Here is a 19,984-nt window from a genome sequence, read left to right as displayed (position 1 = left end):
ACATTATTCAAGTAGGAATATTGGAACCACCCAACTAGAAAATGCCGAAAAATTGAAACTAAAAATACCACAAGGACAACAATAATGACGTGCTGAACGAAGTCCTCACAATGTCCAAAAGAAACGACACTCAAAAAGACATCAAAAAGGGACAAGAGCAAACAAAGGTATGGAAGCAGGGATCAAATTATAAGTCGTATATTCACAATTGCTTATTTCAGGCACGAGCAGTAAAAATAAAGTATTATAATTTTTACTCACAGAAAAAATTATTTGAAATAAAAATTTAAAAAAAACAATGTCACCGCAAACTTTATAATTTATTATAAATTAATGAATTGAATACAGTTCAATCGATGAGATATATATGATATATTTTACCATGTTACATTGCGATAATTATTATATTGTACCCTGTATCAAGTTGCTGATTGTCTCTATATATATAGATAACTATATCTTTGTCTATATATATTTTATATCTATTTTATATCGAAGTTTTTTTCTTTGTTTTTTTATCATGTGATACACATTCATGTACTAATATTTGTTACTTGAATCATAACTCATATTTTATGTATATATCTAAATTATATATTCAAAAACCTATTTCCTACACTCGCTATAGAATGTTTTGAGACTAAATTTCAAAGTTTATAAAAGAACGGATTATATGTTAATGTGAAGTATATAACAATTATTTATTAAAAATTAAAAACAAAACTGAAAAAAAAAGAATACCAGGATATCACAATGGGTTTGAGAGTATCATTTTTTGCTGTTTTGTCTAGTAACGTATGTAACGTATATTACGTGTAAGGACTGTACATTAGATGACGAATGCTTGTGTTCAATGGATGATGGCAGTGGTAAAGTGGACCTAACAAGACTAGGAAATTCAGATAATACGCCAAAGTAAGTATGCTAAGGGAGATTTCTTAACATAAAGGAGACAAAATAAAGGTTCTCCTCTTCCATCTTAAATTAAGAAAGCTGCATCCAACTCTGTCTGAGACATGTATGGTTTTCTTGGTACTTTCCTACTGCCAAATGTGCAGATGTTTTGTCGTTTAAGACGAGTTGAGTTTTTTGTTTGAAAGCACTTACTGTGGATGCATTTTCTATATGTTTAAGTAAAGAATTCCACTGGCGGAAAATATGCTGAAGAAAAAAGTAGAATATGATTCGTAGTAACAGTGTATTAATAAGATATTTGTGTTAGAAGAGTGTAAGGTTGATAAAAGGTTGATTAATATATATGGATCAGAGAGATAATCAGGAGCGATACCATTTTTAATTTTGTATAGAAGAGCTACTTTTTGTTTTCTGTCAGCAAGGGTTTCCTGACTTTGCTCGTTTATTGATTCGTTGATGTCACAAAGCTTAGAAGCTCCTTTTACAATTCTTGCTGCTTCATGGTGTACTGATTCAATGTGTCAGTTTTAGGTCATTACTGCAATTATCATTAATCACGCATAGGTTTAATGAAGGCTACATATAATTTCTACAACTCAGCTCTAGAAATAAAATAAGAAATTTCAGACTTCAATACCAATTGATAGATCCCTACCCTGACCTTTTACTTGAATAATAATCGATTAAACCACAAACATTGACATGTACTCTTTTGTCAGAAAATATGTTGTCGTGAAAATTGTATTGTATCCACTAATCCACTAATTATACGGGTAAGGGATCTATGCATTATCTGCAATCCTGCAATCCTTTATTGACATTTGTTGTATTATGTAAAGGCCATTTACCATTTTTAGAAATTATGACACCAAGATTCCTTAACATTAGAAATGTTCCCATCATCAAAGACAAGACAAGGGTCTTGAAAAAAGAACATGTTCTGAATTTAAGATTAAATGAGACAAGCCAAGCTTTGGAGCACAATTTTTTTAATAGATCGCTATTCAATATTGCAGAAGAGGATCTTCGAATCGAGTGTCGTCAGCAGATAGCCGAAAATTTGCATTAGCATTAGGAACAATGTTTTAAATTTATATTAAAAAGAGTGGACTCCTGTGGGAGGACCCAAGCATTGATAAATAAAGTTTGGAAGAGGTATCACATACAATGAGTTCTTGCTTTCTATCAAGAAGATAAGATGAGAACCACTGAAGTAAAGAACATTGCATGCCAATTGAAGAACGTTTGTAGACGGGTTCATGATATATCACAAAATATTGCAAGAGCTTCTTTTCCTTCATTATTTATCAAAGGTCCGACATTGGGCCGGATAGATACAATTTTGGAATGCTATCAGATGCTGCGTGTAGAATGTCTTGGGCGATGCAAATCTGCAATGTTTAATTATATTCATGGCACTCATCTTTATCGTAGATCCAAAGTTTACGACGAAAACAGTTTTGTTGTGGTTTGGTGAAGTTTAGTGCTGACACTGACAGACAGTGAAACCTTTTTTAGGGTTAAATGTGTTCCCGGTGGCGGCTATAAACAAACGTATATCACACAAAAGGCATATTAATTAATGTCATTGTTATATTCATTGTATATGAATTTAAGGTTGAGTGAAAGTTGTCTATGATGTGTAATAATTATATTATTCAGGTTTAAAGACGTATTGTATAGTGACGAGGGATATTATTACTCATACAACCCGTGCGGAGGTTTCGATGAAGGAGCTTGCTCTAACGCAGCGGTATGTTTGATGTTCTTGAATTGTTTCCATTGAAAATCATAATGTGATCCTAATTATGGAAGACATATCAATTATCTATGGATATTTATATATCTAACAGCAAATGACTAAAACAATTTTAGAGTAATTGGAAGTCACGTTTACTTATTATCTGATCTTTAAAATACATGTATACAAAATAGTTATAACGGGGCTCGAAGATCGCCGAATTTCACATAATTCGTAGTATGACAGGTCTTTTGGTTGAGAAAACTTTTAGAACTCTTCAATAATAATGTTCTTTCAGTTGCATTCATGCAATTGTGTTCTCTTTACAGGCAAACCTAAAGTTTGATGCGTAATATTAACAAAACAAAGAAAGAAGAGTCCTAAAGATTAACATTGGTTTTGCAATTATAATATAACATATTGAATTAAATTAATATACTTATTGTAAATTGTTTTACGCTTAATCTATTGATAACCAATTTCATATGACTAGATAAAACCCTAAATCTATATATCTGCTTCAATTTTATGGGACCTTATAGAACTGTTTGACCTGGTTTACACAAAAGAACACGTGGCCTTGCTTGTGATTCAGTTTGTGGTCAGTTAACCAACCATTGGTGGCGGCGCGGCCAAGTGGTTAACGAGTCGAACTAGTAATCTAAGGATTGCTGACCGCGCGGGTTCAAACCCTGTTCATTAATTCCTTAGTACTGGTTGTTTTCCAGGAACGGATGTGAGGAAGCGGGACTAATTGTTTTTCACTGCTTGAATGTGTAAATGTTTTCCACAAAAGTAATCGTTATTCTTGTTACTTTTAGATTTTTCTGTGCGAAATGTTATGACTTTTTCCAGGTTTGTATTTCAAATCAAGACAAGTCTGAACAACGACAGCTTGGAGACGCTTTTAGAGCAGCTTTTGAATGGGATGATGATAGTGGCAATGTCATTGCATCCTATACGTCAGGCAAAGATGTTGTAAGGTGAGGCAAAATATGATAAACAAGATCAACAAGGAAAGGCGGCTTTCAATAAACGCAACCTGTATAAAGGTTCATATAAATTCGCCTTTACATCGTGAGTAAGAAAAGTTCGCTTGCGTGTCCTGAGTAAATATGACTTTAAGACATATACGACCACTGAAATAAAGTAATGAGTACGGTACAGTATTAATGGTATTCACAATTCAAGAAATAGAAGATTTATTCTTAAGGAAGTGCTTTGTGCTCAATTAGTTTTTTTGTTCTTGACCAAGAAAGAAAGCATACATGTGACGCTGTAAAGACACAATAACATTTTAATCCTTTTATTTTTATATATATGTTTTGTATTGCCTCTACAAAGTATATATAAAGATTTATAAGCTTAAATTGAATGACTCCAACTTAAAATTTTGATTAAGATAAAACCGGTGCTAAGGAGGGGAAGAATATTGAATATCAGTTATGGTGGATATTGGCTGCACTTTTGCATTGACTTGCAAGAACAGTTAATGTTAATGGAAAATACTTTACCATATACTTACAGAATTTGTCATTTTTTTTAGTGCTTTGTTTATATACACGGTAAAAGTCTTCTCTTGGTTCATTGTTTACTTCACTGTTCTATTTTTATCTTACACACACCAGACGGAACCTTGTCAACAGTAAATCTTGTATGTGATCCAACTGCGTGTTCGCTAACATTCAAGCCAGAAGGTGAACAAATATCCGGAAATTTTGTATGTAAACTATCCGATTTGTGTACTCTTTTAGTAAAAAGAAATAAAATTACTATTATTTTTAGTACACGCACAATTATATTCGAAATTAATTTGCATTAATGATACATATTTATAAGTATACGTTTGCGGCGTTCGTGACGGAGTGGTTAAGGTAGTTGACTTCAAATCTCTTGCCCCTAACCACTTTTGATTGGAATCCCTTAAGGAAAATTTGATTTTTTCATGTGAGGAAGCTATCTAACTAACTAACTAACTAACTAACTAACTAACTAACTAACTAACTAACTAACTAACTAACTAACTAACTAACTAACTAACTAGCTAACTAACGGAACGTCGATAGTTCTACTCAGATGTCCGTTCGTGCCTAAAATAATAGAGGTCTTCTTCCACCTTTAAAGCTGGAAAGTCACTGTGTTAGTAATGTATACGTTCCAGTCCGAAATTAAACATATCTTTAACACATTTACATATCTAGTTGAAATTAAAGTACCATTGCATATATGAGTGGGACTCTTTTGTTCTCTATTCAAACTTCAGTAAATATTTTTTGTTTAAAACGATTTATATGTACTTCCGTCTCTAAAAACGAATTCCCTTTTTTTATCCTTCATTGACATTCTTTTCAACAGGAAATGACTTTGACGACAGTATGCGCATGTCCAGGCAAATGTGGGCCAAGCGGACCAACGTCTTGCTCTGACTCTGGTGATGCGGGCGGTCTCAGCGGCAGAAGCATACTTTTAATAGCGTTCGTATCCCCTTTTTTATACATATTAATATCATCATTGTAATAATGATAATCATCATCGTTATTATCATCATCATCATCATGAAAACAATAACGGAAGACAAAATATGTTTATTGTTCCGACAGATCAATTTTCTTGTTTGTTAAATTGTGTCGTTTAATTAACAAATTTCTCATTTCAGATTTTTTCAGCCTCGTTACCATTTATTTTGTTGCCGGTATACTTTACATGATAATCAAGAACCAAGCGATAGGGACACGCCTGACACCAAATACAAGTTTATGGACGAGTATTCCAAGAAATGTATTGGTAAGTAATAACCATTCTATGCCTTTTAAAACTAATTTGAATACACATGAGAAAACAAATATCTGTAATGAACAGTACGGTTAACTAATGGACAGTTTTTAGACTCGTTTTCTTTTATAGATATTAGATTTTTCAAAAGTTATCTCCCCTATTCAGTAATGTTAATCTCACTACAATACTCAGATGTCCAGATGTTCATGCCACTGTTGTAATAATTTTCTGATACCTCTCGGGTTTTGATTCCAATATATGATGTATAAAAATGCTAAAAAATCTGTTTTCAAATATATGCAAAAAAGAATAAAAAATATATTAAATTAATTCAAATTAATAAAAAAATGATATACTTTAGATATTTGTTCCGGCTTTAAAAATTTTGTTCTTACAGCATTACTATTAAGGGGGAATGGGTGTTCAACATTAATTGACTATATTTATTTTTATTTTCAGAATGGAAATAATAACGCCCAACACAGGATTTTATAGGCCTACATTTAACGGCAAACATTAATAACAAATGATGTAAATATTTGCAGAATTTATATAAAGATTTTTATATGATCAGAAAGGAAACAAATTTGTAATCAGTTAAAATAACAAAAAAGCCTATGACGAATGAGCAGATCTGATTGGATTAAAGATAATTTGTGAAAAAAAAAACACAAAAAAACAATGAGTGGGATACTGTTAGAAAAAAACAGTCAATATTAGCTGAGGGCCGTCATATTGAGACAATATAATGATATTTTAACTTTTATAATTACATGTTATATATTTTGTTTAACGTGCAATAAATAATAATTATTTGTTAACTTTATAACAGTTGTTATTATTTCGGTGTAAAGAATGTGTTGTAAAGATGGATTCCAACTACAACAGGTTATATTCATAACATAATGTTGTATAATATTACTTAAGAAGTATAACATATATAAGGAATATCTTAAGGAATACTTTTCAAAAAATAAAGGGTTTAAACTTTAACTGAGATTTAAGCTTATTCTAAAGTTTAATGATATCAAACATGTATTGTTTTACAGACATTTCATTCTTATCATTTACTAGTTTAATGTTGATTACAATTGTATTAGGTAACTTTGTAGAAATTATTGAAACACTCTTTAACAGCAACTTTGTATAGCCTAAGACTCTTTATATACAAAAATATAGAGAATGGTTCTACTTTTACTTACACTAGCCTTTAAACTTAGTGAAGTACAAGTTGTAGATTTAGCATTTACATAATTATGTTTATAACTATGTTACTTTCTTAGTAGTATTGTGATTCTTTTGATTACTTTGTAATACTTATTCATTATTATCATCTTTTTAGTGTATGTTTATTTGTTTCATGTTAATCTTTTCAATGAAGCATAATCTATTTTTAGAATAGTTATGTAAAGTACTCATAAGCCTAGAGCATTTGTTAAGTAAATTCTGGTTGGCTGTAATTTGACCAATCAGATAAATTGCTACATACAGTGCCACCTGAAGGTAGATGATAGCTACCTCTGGGATACAGCAGTTCATTTAACCAGGCATCTCAGAGAATTTTGACATTCTGCTGCTAATTTTTGGAAAAGTAACTTCTCTAAAAGCTCTCTAAGGTTAATTAATCAATTATTTAGTTTATTTTAGGCACTTTGGCATTTAAATGAACCTTAGAGATTATCTAAACTCACTGAAACATTTTTGATAAATTTGTAAGTAATTTAAGTAATTATTTTTTTACAGAATTTATTAAGATTAATGAATATATTTTCTTTGTTTTAAGTAGCAGCCATCTTGAATTATTAGAGATATAGATTAAAACAGGGCTTGCTACTATTCAGATTCATTAGTTTAATAGCACAGAATCATTAAGGTTATTTTTCATATTTTCAGTTATTACATTTTTAACAACTTTCATCTGGTTTAAATCTTTTATTCAACTAGATTTCTGATTTTCATATTTTTGGTTAAATAAGAACAGTATATATTAAAGTGATTTTTGTAAACTATTTAAGCTTTAAGTAACTTTTAGTAAAGTGTAAATAAAAATTTAGTTTATTGAAAATTTGGTTGATTTAAACTTATTCAACATTTGTGATTTATTCCCTTTGCATTCAAAGGGTTGTGTCAACCTGATGATTAGATTTATCCCATTAAAGAGTACGCCTGAGCAAACTAAGAACAGTTAAAAGTAAATATAAGTAAATAAGTAATTAAAAACTTGTTATAGAAACAAAAAGCTTTTGATTTTCAACACCACAACAATGGTGCCAAGAAGGGTACAAGCCTACTTCTATTTTTAGAAACACCTATTAACATATTTTTTAAACACCACACTAAATGAAAGAATAAATTAATGAAAAAAGTGGGATTGTTTAGAATACAATAAATATGGTGCACGAAAATTCTCTAATTACGAGAGGCGTTCGAAAAAAAAAATTGCAAGTGAAGCTTAATTATCTCGCGAAAAGAATGAAAACCGTGATTAAAGTAACCACGTGTCGATACAGTATAACCACTTGTGCGGAACATAGCGAAATCTCTCTCATAACGTCACTGACAGTACACGTTATTCCAAATTTCGTTAGACTGCATACAAAATGCCTGGGAAAAAGAGCTAAAAATGTGCTCGAAATTAAGGCCTATATAAAAGGTAGGTCGATACTTGGCTTTGTATATGTATGCGTAGTACCTCCAGTTATAAAATATATAAAATACTGATTAACTCGTCGGTGTTAGGGAGGGATATTAATGAAGTTGGCTTTATTTTTGCACTATGCGCATCGAAGGATTATTATTTGTTCATAAACATTTGTTAAACGTTTGTAACAAACTTTCTTTCTTTCTGTGTAGGGATTTCCGTCGTTCTTATTATTTATTTTTCGTACATTACATACATGTGATCGTAAGTAACACTTGCAGGTTGTTAACAGTAAATCTCATTTGTGACCCAGGAGGTGAACCGGGACCCGTACAATACGTGAGTAAACGCTTCAGTTATTTAAGTTATTTAAGTACCTTTCTTTTTAACGGCCCTGCTTGCACTTCTGACGTTTTTTTTGCCCTAAATATTTAAATCGACCCTGATTTCTCGAATTTTCGTTCTATTTTGTTTTAAGGCAATCGGTTTTATGGTGGTTTGAATGGAATGTTGATTTGCCGAATACTGTGACATTTTAAGAACAGAAACTTTCGTCTGCACTTTTAACATGAGGTGTTTAAGGTTTATTGATAGGAATGTAATAAGACGAGGATTTTGAAGCAATTCAAGAAAATAGTAGATTGATCTTCCAATAAATCAGTTAATGATAGCCCTTTATTTATCACCAATGACAAGTACCTTTTATATCTTATTAAAGAACGCACGGATACGATGTTAGTGAATTTCCTCATACCTGTCTAAAATTCAGGTAACAGTCTTCCATTGTAATGATAAATAATGTTTAACCATATAACGTGCATAACAAAAAAATCCTGAATTTGGTCTTTTTGAAATTCATCCCAAATTTTCCATTCCAGTGTGTGTTCTACTTTTAGTACTTATCTGGGCATTGACATATAACTACTGTGTCTTAAGCCCCAGGTATTGATAGGAACCATTTTTGTTAAATAAGACATTAAAAATGCATGAAATATTACTATATAAGTCCCTTTTGTTACTATTTTTTATATCTGATACAATTATAACAATAACAAAAACAGATTTTGTTCATTTTGACTACTGTTTTGTATGTTCCACAGAAAATACATTTAATATTCTAATCTCTAGATAGCCTACCAACGTTCATGATGAACAAGGTCTTTTGTCCGCCCATTTATTTATAATATACAATTCTGGTAAAATCCAATTAACCATTGAACAATTTATAAGAATATCTGGTCATCAGATGTCTACTAGATGAACCCCATTTTACTGCAATTCTTGCTTGGACGCCATTTGATGTTTTGCACCAATGCCTTTCTTATTGTATCATGATATACCATTTGCCGCGAAACATGTAAAGGACATTTTGAAAAATAAAGTCGATGAAAGTTTTTTGTTTTGGCTTATTTACATATGGATTTTTATATTTCTTTCCATTTTTAGTTGTTGCTATTTGTAGAAAATGAGTATTATTATAGGTGAAAAGACAAAGAACATGCTTTGATATTTTTTTATCATCTAATATCACTGATGTTACGAGCTAAACGCAACAGAGAAGATAACGCAGCAACAAATTTTAAAATAAATTATTGTAATTAAAGAAAAACAGTTATTTACAATAATATAAGAAAATATGAAAATAAAGTTTAACAAAGTATTATCCAAGACCTTGAATTAAACAAATGTCCTAAAATTTAACTCACAGTTCGAAATTCAATTGTATACAACTCAAATTTAATCACTGTCCAATGTCCACTGCAGACTATCAAAAATACTTCCCACATAATTACAGAATCCAAACTTATATATTACTATGTAAGCAGTATAGTAGCACACAATCAGTATCACACAATATCATAAATTAGCACACACCTCGAAGTACAAACATTCATCATATATATACTATCAATGAACAATCTAGAATACTCAACTACTTAGAGAAAAAATATTCCAGAATGAACATGAACAGAACTTTCTTGAAAGAAGATGATTAAACATGAAAAATTATATAAACATCGAATTAACAAAATTATTAAAAATGATAGTAGCATGAGTAGATAAGAATAATTATTCCAAATTCCATACGCGCAGTGGAGGAAAATGTATTACCATGGTATCAAAGATCACATACTATCATCATATATGCAGAAATTAAGAATACGGTCATTTTCAATATTCTGTATAAATAACATAATACAGTTGTTTTTTATCTATGAAATTCAATTAGAAAAGCTTGCAATAAATCATAAAGTGGATTTCGATTTTATTTTGTTAACTAAGATATTTTTTCCTTCTATATTTAGTTCATTTGGAATATTGAAATAAAAGCATTCATTTTATGGATTCTATAACATCGGAACAGAGGAATTATAGGGAAGCAGTTAGAGTAGAAAATGCAAAAATCGTTTTTAATCTGAATCTTATTTACTCGTGTTACAACATGAAATGACGTTGACGACGATATGCGCATGCCCAGGCAATTGTGGTCCAAGCGGATCCATAAATTCTTATTGCAGTAGCGGTGCGGATGGACTCAACGCTAGAAATAACATCAGCATTATCATCATGGTCATTGTCCTCATCTTCACCATCAACAACAAAATCATAAAATACATGTGTATGTAATATTAGAACAATTGTGATTTTTTGTAATGTTAGAACAATTGTGTATGTAATATCAAAACAATGGCAATTAACCATCTTGAAGAATTTTTGCAATTTTTCTTTTTTGGCGTTTTTTTGTACCTGTATTAAATATAAACTGATTTTTTTAATTAGGGATAAGGTTATGACCATAAAGTCAATTCATCAGCACCGATTGATAGCAAACCTTTAAGAAAAGAAATGTACAAAACAAACAGATTGATATACAAGTACTAATTTTACTAATTTAGTCCTTCATGAACCTTCAAGACTTCTATTAAAACATTTCACCACACGGGGAGTGAAATCGCGACAGCACACAACTCAAATGGACTTTTTCACAATAGTTATAGTCAACAATGAATGAAATTCTGAAAAACAAAACAATCAAAAGAGACACCAAATTAAATGAAGGGAATTTACATTTCCTTTGTTTAAGGTTAAGGCAAAGCGTTCTTGTCTTTAAGTAATAAAGCATATTAAACAACACTAATAATAATAATAAAAAATGCTGTACTTTCTGGTATGTAAATACTTAGTTTCCGTTGCTCGTTTGGATTTTATTTGCTTAGTATGTTTTTTTGCAGCAGGTTAATTACGACCTATAGATTTTACTTTTTATTGGGATGCTTTAAATAACTAAGAAAAGAAATTGCAGGACAAAATTTAACGGCGGTTTACGACCCACAATGATGCAAATGTAGAATTAAATAAAACGAATGAAATAAGGTATTTCAACTGCAGCTGATCAAACTAGAGGTAGAAGCTCCTATAAAGCATATTATAGTACAATTTGACAAGAAATAGGGACATTCCAAATAAAATTCTTATATTAAACCTTTAAATTACATTTTAAGGTACAGAACAGCAATGACCACTAGCAAAAGTGTCAATTGAACAATATGAATTTAATAATCACAAATAGTAACTTATTTGTTTATATAATAAATTAAAAATTAAAGATCTTTAGAAAGACCTCTATTTGAAATATTACAGAAACAAATTAAAAATCAACCTTGGATTGCCCAGGAAACACCGAAATCTTTTTTCCAATGGGTTTCCTTGATTGTGCCTACTTGATTGCACCGGCCAATATAAAACAAAGTGTAAGTAAGAACAATGTATACCAAATGATTTTAGGATTTGGCAATTATTAAAATTTCAAAATTTTATTTGAATGTGTTTCCACGATTCCTAGAAATCGTAAATACAAGAAATAGTAATTAGCATAGTTATCATTTGTTAAATCATTACTAGATAATGCATAGAAACCTTTTCAAGAAATACAAATTGTCTGCAATGACCACGCTGAAAAAACGATGACCAAATATCCCATAGATGTATGTGTGGCCTAATTTTGAAACGAGTACGTGCAGTTTAAATACATGATGGGCAGGTCGTCCTGCAACAACATAATTAAGAGTGGTATCGACAACATTTGATATATTCTGAAAATAAATGCCGGATGAACAAAGGGCAGTTGGTCCATAACAAAATCGTAAGCATGAGTCCACTGTATTTAGAAAAATCCTGTGACGCTACGTAAGATGGATTGGAAGAAATAAAGCATCTTTGTAGCCTACAATTGAACTCAACTACAAATTCGCCTTTAGCAAGACGTTGTACCCACCCATAAAGCTCTCACTCATAAGACAAACATTGTGTCCTAGGTTTTGGCGTCTGAGAAACTAACCGTCAGCTTAAATCTTCCATTTCTCTTTTACCTTACCCCATAAACTAAAATATAAGTGTCTGAAAAGAAGAGATATAATTCGAGAAATGTCACTGGGTCTTCAGTTCATTCGTATCTAATGAGTGTCCACATTGCAGTTAAAATTGTAGTGATAGAATCAAGTGGTGGATTAGGCAGATGGCGGCAATTTTGAAGGACATGACAAGTATAGAACTAAAGGCATTCTTAATTGAATCAGCAAAAGAATTTATTCAACCATATTTTTTTCTTCTCAGCTTATGAAAGCATTGTTTGACGATGTTTGTACTTGAGACAATAATATGAATGACTAAAATTGTTAAGGCGTCATATGAAAACAAAGGGTAATATTCATGAAACGAAGTCCTCACAATATCCAAAAGAAACGACACTTAAATAGGCATCAAATAGGCGCACGAGCAAACAAAGTTATGGAAGCAGGGACTAATTATAAGTCGTATAGTCATAACTGTTTATTTCAGGCACGAGCAGTAAAATAAAGCATTATAATTTATACTCACAGAAAAAATTATTTGTAATAAATATTAATAAAAAACAATGTCACAGCAAAACTTATTTTATAAGTAATAATTAATTTATAAATGGTTTAATCTATAGGGAATATATGTTCAAAATATTTTATCTCATAACCTTGCGATAAGTTTATACTGCACCCAGTATCAAGTTGCTGATTGACTCGATGTAGATAACTACTCGACATAACATATAGAGTTGAAAATAATTTATCTTTCATATATACAAATATATACAAATGTATACATATCTGAACAGCTTTATCTTTGTGTTTTATCATGTGATACACATTGATGTACTAATATTCGCTAATTAAATGTCAACTCATATTTTATGTATATATCTACTTATTCCAAAACCTAATCCCTACGCTCGCTATAGAATGTTTTTGGACTAAATTTCAATGCTTATGATAAGAAAGGATTATATGTTAATGTAAAGAATATAACTATTATTCATTAAAAGATACTGAAAACTAAAATAATACAATATAAGGTAGGATTGTTCGTACCAGGATATCACAATGGGTTTGAGAGCAACATTTTTGCTGTTTTGTCTAGTAACGTATGTAACGTATATTGCGTGTAAGGACTGCACATTAGATGACGAATGCTCGTGTTCAATGGATGATGGCAGTGGTAAAGTGGACCTAACAAGTCTTGGAAATTCAGATAATACGGCAAAGTAAGTATGATAAGGGAGATTACTTTAAATTTATTGGCTTTTTTTAAATGATTTTTATTTATTCGTGAGGCAGCAGCTGAGGAATCTATGTTCATTTGCAGCGGAATAAAATACATTCCCAACACGTACGGTACATCCGCATCGATTTTCCGTTGTCTAAGTTGTGTATTCACAAATATGCATTGATAATTGGCTACAAAATTTAAACTACCGGAGTGGGTCGACCAATCGTGTTAGGTTTTAAAATGATTTGTTTAGTAAATTTACAGGCATGTTTCATATAACATCACAATATTTATGGATTGGAAAACAAACATAACATATAAATTTCTTTCTTTGAAAGAGTTTCCTCTTCATTATATCACTTTATATGACCAGTGCATGTTTTTGTAATTCAACTTTGATCTGAATTAACAAAATTTCGAATAATATTTTTTTTTGGTCTGGCTTTTAATTTATTAAGCCATTCCTTTTAGTATGGTTATGATAATAATATAATAGTTGTGTCGCAGAGTTTGCAAATGGAAAGAGATGTGGGAAATGTTGCGCTGGGAATTATGAACCGAAAGATTTGATGCTGCAATAAAGCCCTGAACAAGTGTGAACATGTTTTTATTTAAGATCGTACTTAGGCGATCACTGCTCAAAAAGAAGATTATTAACCCTTGTGCAAAGGGTAGATCGTTAAAGAATTGCTGACATATGGTGTGATACCTAGTACTATTAAGCAGAAAGTGACAGTGTCAGTAGCACCATACGACACAAAGGAGACGAAATTAAGGTTCTTCTAGCTAGTCAATCCAAAATTAAAAGAGCTGCATCCAAGTCTGCCTGAGAAACGTATGTTGTTTCTTGATTCTTCCTACTACAAAATGCACAGATGTTTTGTCGCTGTAGACGACGCATTTGTATGAAAGATTTTTTTTGTTGTTGAAAGCACGTACTGTGGATGTATCCCTTTCTTATGTTAAGGTAAGAAATTCCATTGGCGAATGTATGGTGAAGAAAAAAAAGTAACAAATGACTAGGAGTTATTGTGTATTAATGGGATATTTGTATTAGAGCGAAGAGTGTAAGGTTGATAAAAAGTTGATGAACATTTACTAGTATCCGATCAGAGAGATAATCAAGAGCGAGACCATTTTTAAGTTTGTATAGAAGAAATAGTTTTTGTTTTCTTTCAGCTAAGGTATCCTAACTGAGGTAGTTAATTAATTTGTTGATGTTACAAAGCTTAGTAGCTCCTTTGATTCTTGCTTCTTCATGCTGTACTTATTCAATGCCAGTTCAATTATCCTAAATCACGCTAAGGTTTAAGAAGGCTACATATCATTTCTCCAACTCAGATTCTTTAACATTAGAAATATTCACATCATCAAAGACAAGACAAGGGTCTTGAGGTTTGTTTCGTTTTCTTAAGAAAATAACATGTTGTGATTTTAAGATTAAATCGAGAAAAGCTAAGTTTTTGACAAAAAGAAATTCTATAAGATCGCAACTCAATAGTACAGCTGAGGAGTAGATCTTTGATAGTTATGTAGAGGCCCGTGTCGTCAGCAATAGGACGAAAATTTGCATGGATATTTGAAACGATGTCGTAAATGTATTTTAGACAGAGTGGACTCCTGTGGAGAAGAATCATCATCTAGGGCTTTGCTTTTTGAATCAGTTTACTGCGTTTTCTTAATTGTTTTAAGACATCATTATCTATCCAAAGTACGACATTTAGCCGGATAGATACAATTTTAAAGTATTTTCAGATGCTGCGATTACAATGTTTTTGGTGAAAAATAATCTGCAATGTCATGCAATGATTTATTAAATTCATGATACTCACCTTTATCGTAAATCTAGATCTTAAGACGAAAACAGTTTTGTTGTGGTTTGGTGAAGCTGATTACTGACACTGACGGACAATGAAACCTTATTAGACTTAAATGTGTTCCCTGGGCGACTTGAAAAACAGCTTATTAATGTCATTATTATGTACATTTTACATGAATTATAGGTTGTGTGGAAGTTGTCTATGATGTGTTGTAATTATATTATTCAGGTTTAAAGACGTTTTGTTTAGTGACGAGGGATATTATTACTCGTACAACCCGTGCGGAGGTTTCGATGAAGGAGATTGTTCTAACGCCGCAGTATGTCTAATGTTTTTTATTGTTTCCATTGAAAATCAAAATCTAATTCTAATTATAGAAAACATACCAATTGCTATGCTAGGACTGTCTGATCTGGTTTACACAAAACAACGTGGCCTTGCCAGTAATATATTTTGTGGTCAGTTAACAAATCAATGGTGGCGGCGCGGCCAAGCGGTTAACGAGTCGGACTACTTATTTAATGGTTGCTGACCGTGTGGGTCCAAACCCTGTTATGGGCAAGTCGTTTTTCCTTGAGCAAGAATCTACATTTATTGCTAAGTACTGGTTGGTTGAAGGAACGGATTTGAGAAAGCAGAACTAATTGTTTTTCACTGCTATTACGTGGAAATGTTCTCCATAAAATTAATCGTTATTTTTGTTACTTTAAAATGCGAAATGTTATGAGGTGTTTTCCAGGTTTGTGTTTCAAATCAAGACAAGTCTGAACAACAACAGATTGGAGACGCTTCTAGAGCAGCTTTTAAATGGGATGATGATAGTAACAATGTTATTGCAGCTTATACGTCAGGCAAAGGTGTTCTAAGGTATGGGAATTTTCGCCTAAACATCGTAAGTTGTAAGAAAAGTTGGCTGCGTGTCTTGAGTAAATATCAAAGCATGTATGACCACTGAAATAAAGTGACAAGTACGATACGGTGTTATTGGTATACACTAGTCATGAAATAGAAGATTTATTCATAAGGAAGTGTTGGTTCTCAGTTAGTTTCTTTTGTTGACAGATAAGGAAAGCATATCTGTTACTCTGTAAAACACACTTTTATTAGAATATGAATGTTTGTATTTCCCCTACAAGGTATTTACAGATTTATAAGCTTGAATGACTCCAACTTTAAAATTTAATTAAGTTAAAACTGATGCTAGGGAGGGGAGGACTATTGAATATCAGTTATGGTGGATATTGGCTGCACGTTTGTATTGACTTGCAAGAACATTTTAATGAAAAATACTTTACCATATACTTACAGAATTTGTCATTTTTCATAGTGCTTTGTTTATATGCACTCTTTGTTCATTTTTTATTTCACTGTTCAATTTTATCTTACAAACATCAGATATAGATTATTGCCTGTAACACTTGCAGGTTGTCAACAGTAAATCTAATATGTGATCCAAATGCGTGTACGCCAACATTCCAGCCAGAAGGTGAACAAGGAGCCGGACAATTTGTAAATAAATTATCCGATTTGTGTACTCTTTTAGTAAAAAGAAATGAAATTATTATTATGTAATAAAATGACGATTATATTCGAAATTAATTATCATTACTTTCTATATATCAAAACGTAAACTTTTGGAGCGTTTGTAACCGAGTGGTTAAGGTCTTTGACTTCAAATCGGTTGCCCATTACCGCTGTTGTTTGGAATCACTCAAGAGTCTTTGGATTCTTTGATGTGAGGAAGCTATCTTGCTAGCCTATGGAACATCGGTGGTTCTACCTAGGTGCTTATGCGTGCCTGAAATAATAACAATACATTTTCTGTTCATGTTTCAATGCATTCAATACGTAGACATATCTTTTAAATCGAAATTTGATCAATCAGATTCAAAGCTCATAACATGTTATCACATATTAATTCATATTTTTGGTTCTTACCTTATTCTCGATTACTTATTTTCCTGAGCTAAAATGAGCTACTATTCATTATCTATGACTTGTATGAAGTCTATTTTAGGAATGTGAAATAAAATATGAATTCCGTGAGTTATTATACTACATCATAACAATAATTTCTTATTTAATTAATTGACATTCTTATCTTTCAACAGGAAATGACGTTGACGACAGTATGCGCATGCCCAGGCAAATGTGGGCCGAATGGACCTACGTCTTGCTCAGGATCTGGTTCTAGCGGGCTCAGCGGCGGAAGTATACTTTTAATAGCGTACGTATCCCTTTATTTTACATAATTATTAAGATCATCATTGTATAATAATAATAATAATTATTATTATCATAATTATAATAATAATAATAATAATAATAATAATAATAATAATAATAATAATGATAATAATAGTTATCATCATCATTATCATCACTAACAACATCATCATCAGCATTTCTATCTTTTGACCGAGCAATTCTACTTCTTGTTTGTTAAATTATGTCGTTTAATTAATAAATTTCTCATTTCAGATTTTTCACCCTCGTTGTCATTTACTTTGTTGCCGGTATACTATACATGAAATTCAAGAACCAAGCGACAGGGACAGACCTGATACCAAATAAAAGTTTATGGACGAGTATTCCGAGAAATGTTGTGGTAAGTAATAACCATTTCATGCTTTTTCAAACTTATGTGAATACACATACGAATACAGATACCTGTAAATAACGGAACGGTTAATTAATGGAAGTTTTAAGACTCGTTTTTGATTCAGAAATTAAAATTTTTCTCAAGATACCCCCCCCCCCCTACAAAGTTAAAGATCTGTGTTCATATATATGCAAAAACAAAAGTAATATTTGCCCCTAATATAGACGTGTTTTGACGGCTTTTTGCACCCCCTCCTTTTTGAGGCCTCAAGCATAAAAATTGACCTATTTCGGCCCCAAACACTGTTTTCTGTTTGAGAAATGTTGTTTAAAAATCGATCACTTTTTAGGCGCGGCCCCTCATCAAAATGATTCATCAGGGGGTTGCCAGAAGGGGGAAGTGCCCGTTTTCTTACTCCATCTCAATGCATTAAGTTGTAACACTTTGAAATCAGCTTTGATGGGAAAAAAATGCAAAATAGTGATTACTTGCAATTTTGAGACGTCTCCCCGTTACCATGGTAACAGGATAGTTAAGATGGAGCATGCTGTTACAGAGGTTATGGTTCAGTCAACATTTGTGCCAAATTGCATCAGTATTGAAACACTTTTTATAGTTAAATAGCAGTTTGAACTTGTAACAGGAGGCTTTTCAATGAAAACGGCCATTTTTCACAATATGCTCATGTGGTAAAAGGTGTACAAAATAAATTATATTGACTTAAATCGATAAAACTGATATACTTTAAATATATGTTCCGGCAGCATTATTATAATACTTTTAAATATTTGTCCTCACAGCATTACTATAAGGGAGAATGGATATTCATCATATATAGACTATATAAATTTTTATTTTCAAAATGGAAATTCTTAATTTTAGAACAGATATAATTACGTCCAACACATGCTTATATAGGCCTACATTCAACGGCAAGCATTATTTACATAGGATTCAAATATTTGCCGAGTTTATATAAAGACATTTATATTTTCAGAATGGAAACAAATTTGTGATCAGTAAAATTACAAGAAAGCCTACGACGTATGACCAGATCTGATTGGATTAAAGGGAAACAAAAACAATGAGTTGGATACTGTTAGAATAACCAGTCAATATGATCTAAAGGCCGCCATATTGATACAATATAATGATATTTTAAACCTTCTATAATTTAATTAACGTGCAATAAATAATATTTATTTGTTAATTCTATTACGGTTGTTTATATTTTGGGATAAATTATGTAAAAAAATAATAATGAATAAACGTGGGATTGTTTAGTATTTAATAGTTGACAAGAATACAATAAATATGGTGCGCAAAAATTCTCTCATTAGATATATCTGCCTGTTTAAAATTCCAATCACATTAATTCTATTTTTACCATTATCATGTTTTAACTTAAGTAATCATATCAACAAATAAACTTTGCCTTTTACAAATAAGTGTTTGACTTCTTCTAGTAATATGAGGTTGTGTACATTGCTGATTTCCATACTGAATTTATTGGACGAGCACAAAACTGTTGAATCTATATTGGACGATGGGCTGACCGAGTCTGATATTCGTTTTGCAGCTGCGTACGAGGCCAATAGAATAAGTAATTTTCTTAACAATATATAATGACTTCCTATGTCACATTAATTTTTACAGAACTTTTGTTCCTTCAAGTACCAGAAGGAATTACATGTAATTTATTTTTTTACTAAAATGAGGTACTAATAACATGGAGTACTTAATGCGGTTACAAAAGGTAATGTAAACTGTGAGCACACGGTACCGTATAGTGATGATGTATAAGGTAACATAAACTAATAATTGCTGCTATTAGTAATAGAAAGAGCATCGAAACACGAGGCTATCTAATTTGTACTTTCTCTTTTGTATCATAGTCAAACATAAAAACA

At 31.5% G+C, this 19,984-nt stretch overlaps 1 protein-coding gene across 2 annotated transcripts; it reads left to right on the top strand.

The window, feature by feature from the left end:
• The first annotated feature begins 766 nt into the window (after positions 1 to 766).
• LOC132735434 (cation-dependent mannose-6-phosphate receptor-like) lies at positions 767 to 19,360 on the top strand. Of its 2 annotated transcripts, none has more exons than XM_060722387.1 (7): positions 767 to 915; positions 2,578 to 2,668; positions 16,212 to 16,339; positions 16,897 to 16,981; positions 17,584 to 17,699; positions 17,954 to 18,080; positions 19,072 to 19,360. In XM_060722387.1, exons 1-7 carry the CDS (start codon positions 854 to 856, stop codon positions 19,132 to 19,134), a joined length of 672 nt encoding a protein of 223 aa, XP_060578370.1. In that variant the 5' UTR covers positions 767 to 853; the 3' UTR covers positions 19,135 to 19,360. The 2 variants fall into 2 exon arrangements, with proteins under 2 accessions (XP_060578370.1, XP_060578362.1); XM_060722379.1 differs by lacking the exons at positions 767 to 915; positions 2,578 to 2,668 and adding exons at positions 13,211 to 13,647; positions 15,701 to 15,791.
• Positions 19,361 to 19,984: the final 624 nt, after the last annotated feature.

The sequence above is a fragment of the Ruditapes philippinarum genome, unplaced genomic scaffold (genome assembly GCF_026571515.1).
Source record: "Ruditapes philippinarum isolate M1 unplaced genomic scaffold, ASM2657151v2 ctg814_1_1_1_1, whole genome shotgun sequence".
Taxonomy (NCBI): domain Eukaryota; kingdom Metazoa; phylum Mollusca; class Bivalvia; order Venerida; family Veneridae; genus Ruditapes; species Ruditapes philippinarum.
The sequence above is the reverse complement of the archived record's forward strand: the minus strand, read 5'-3'. Positions and strand labels throughout refer to the sequence as shown.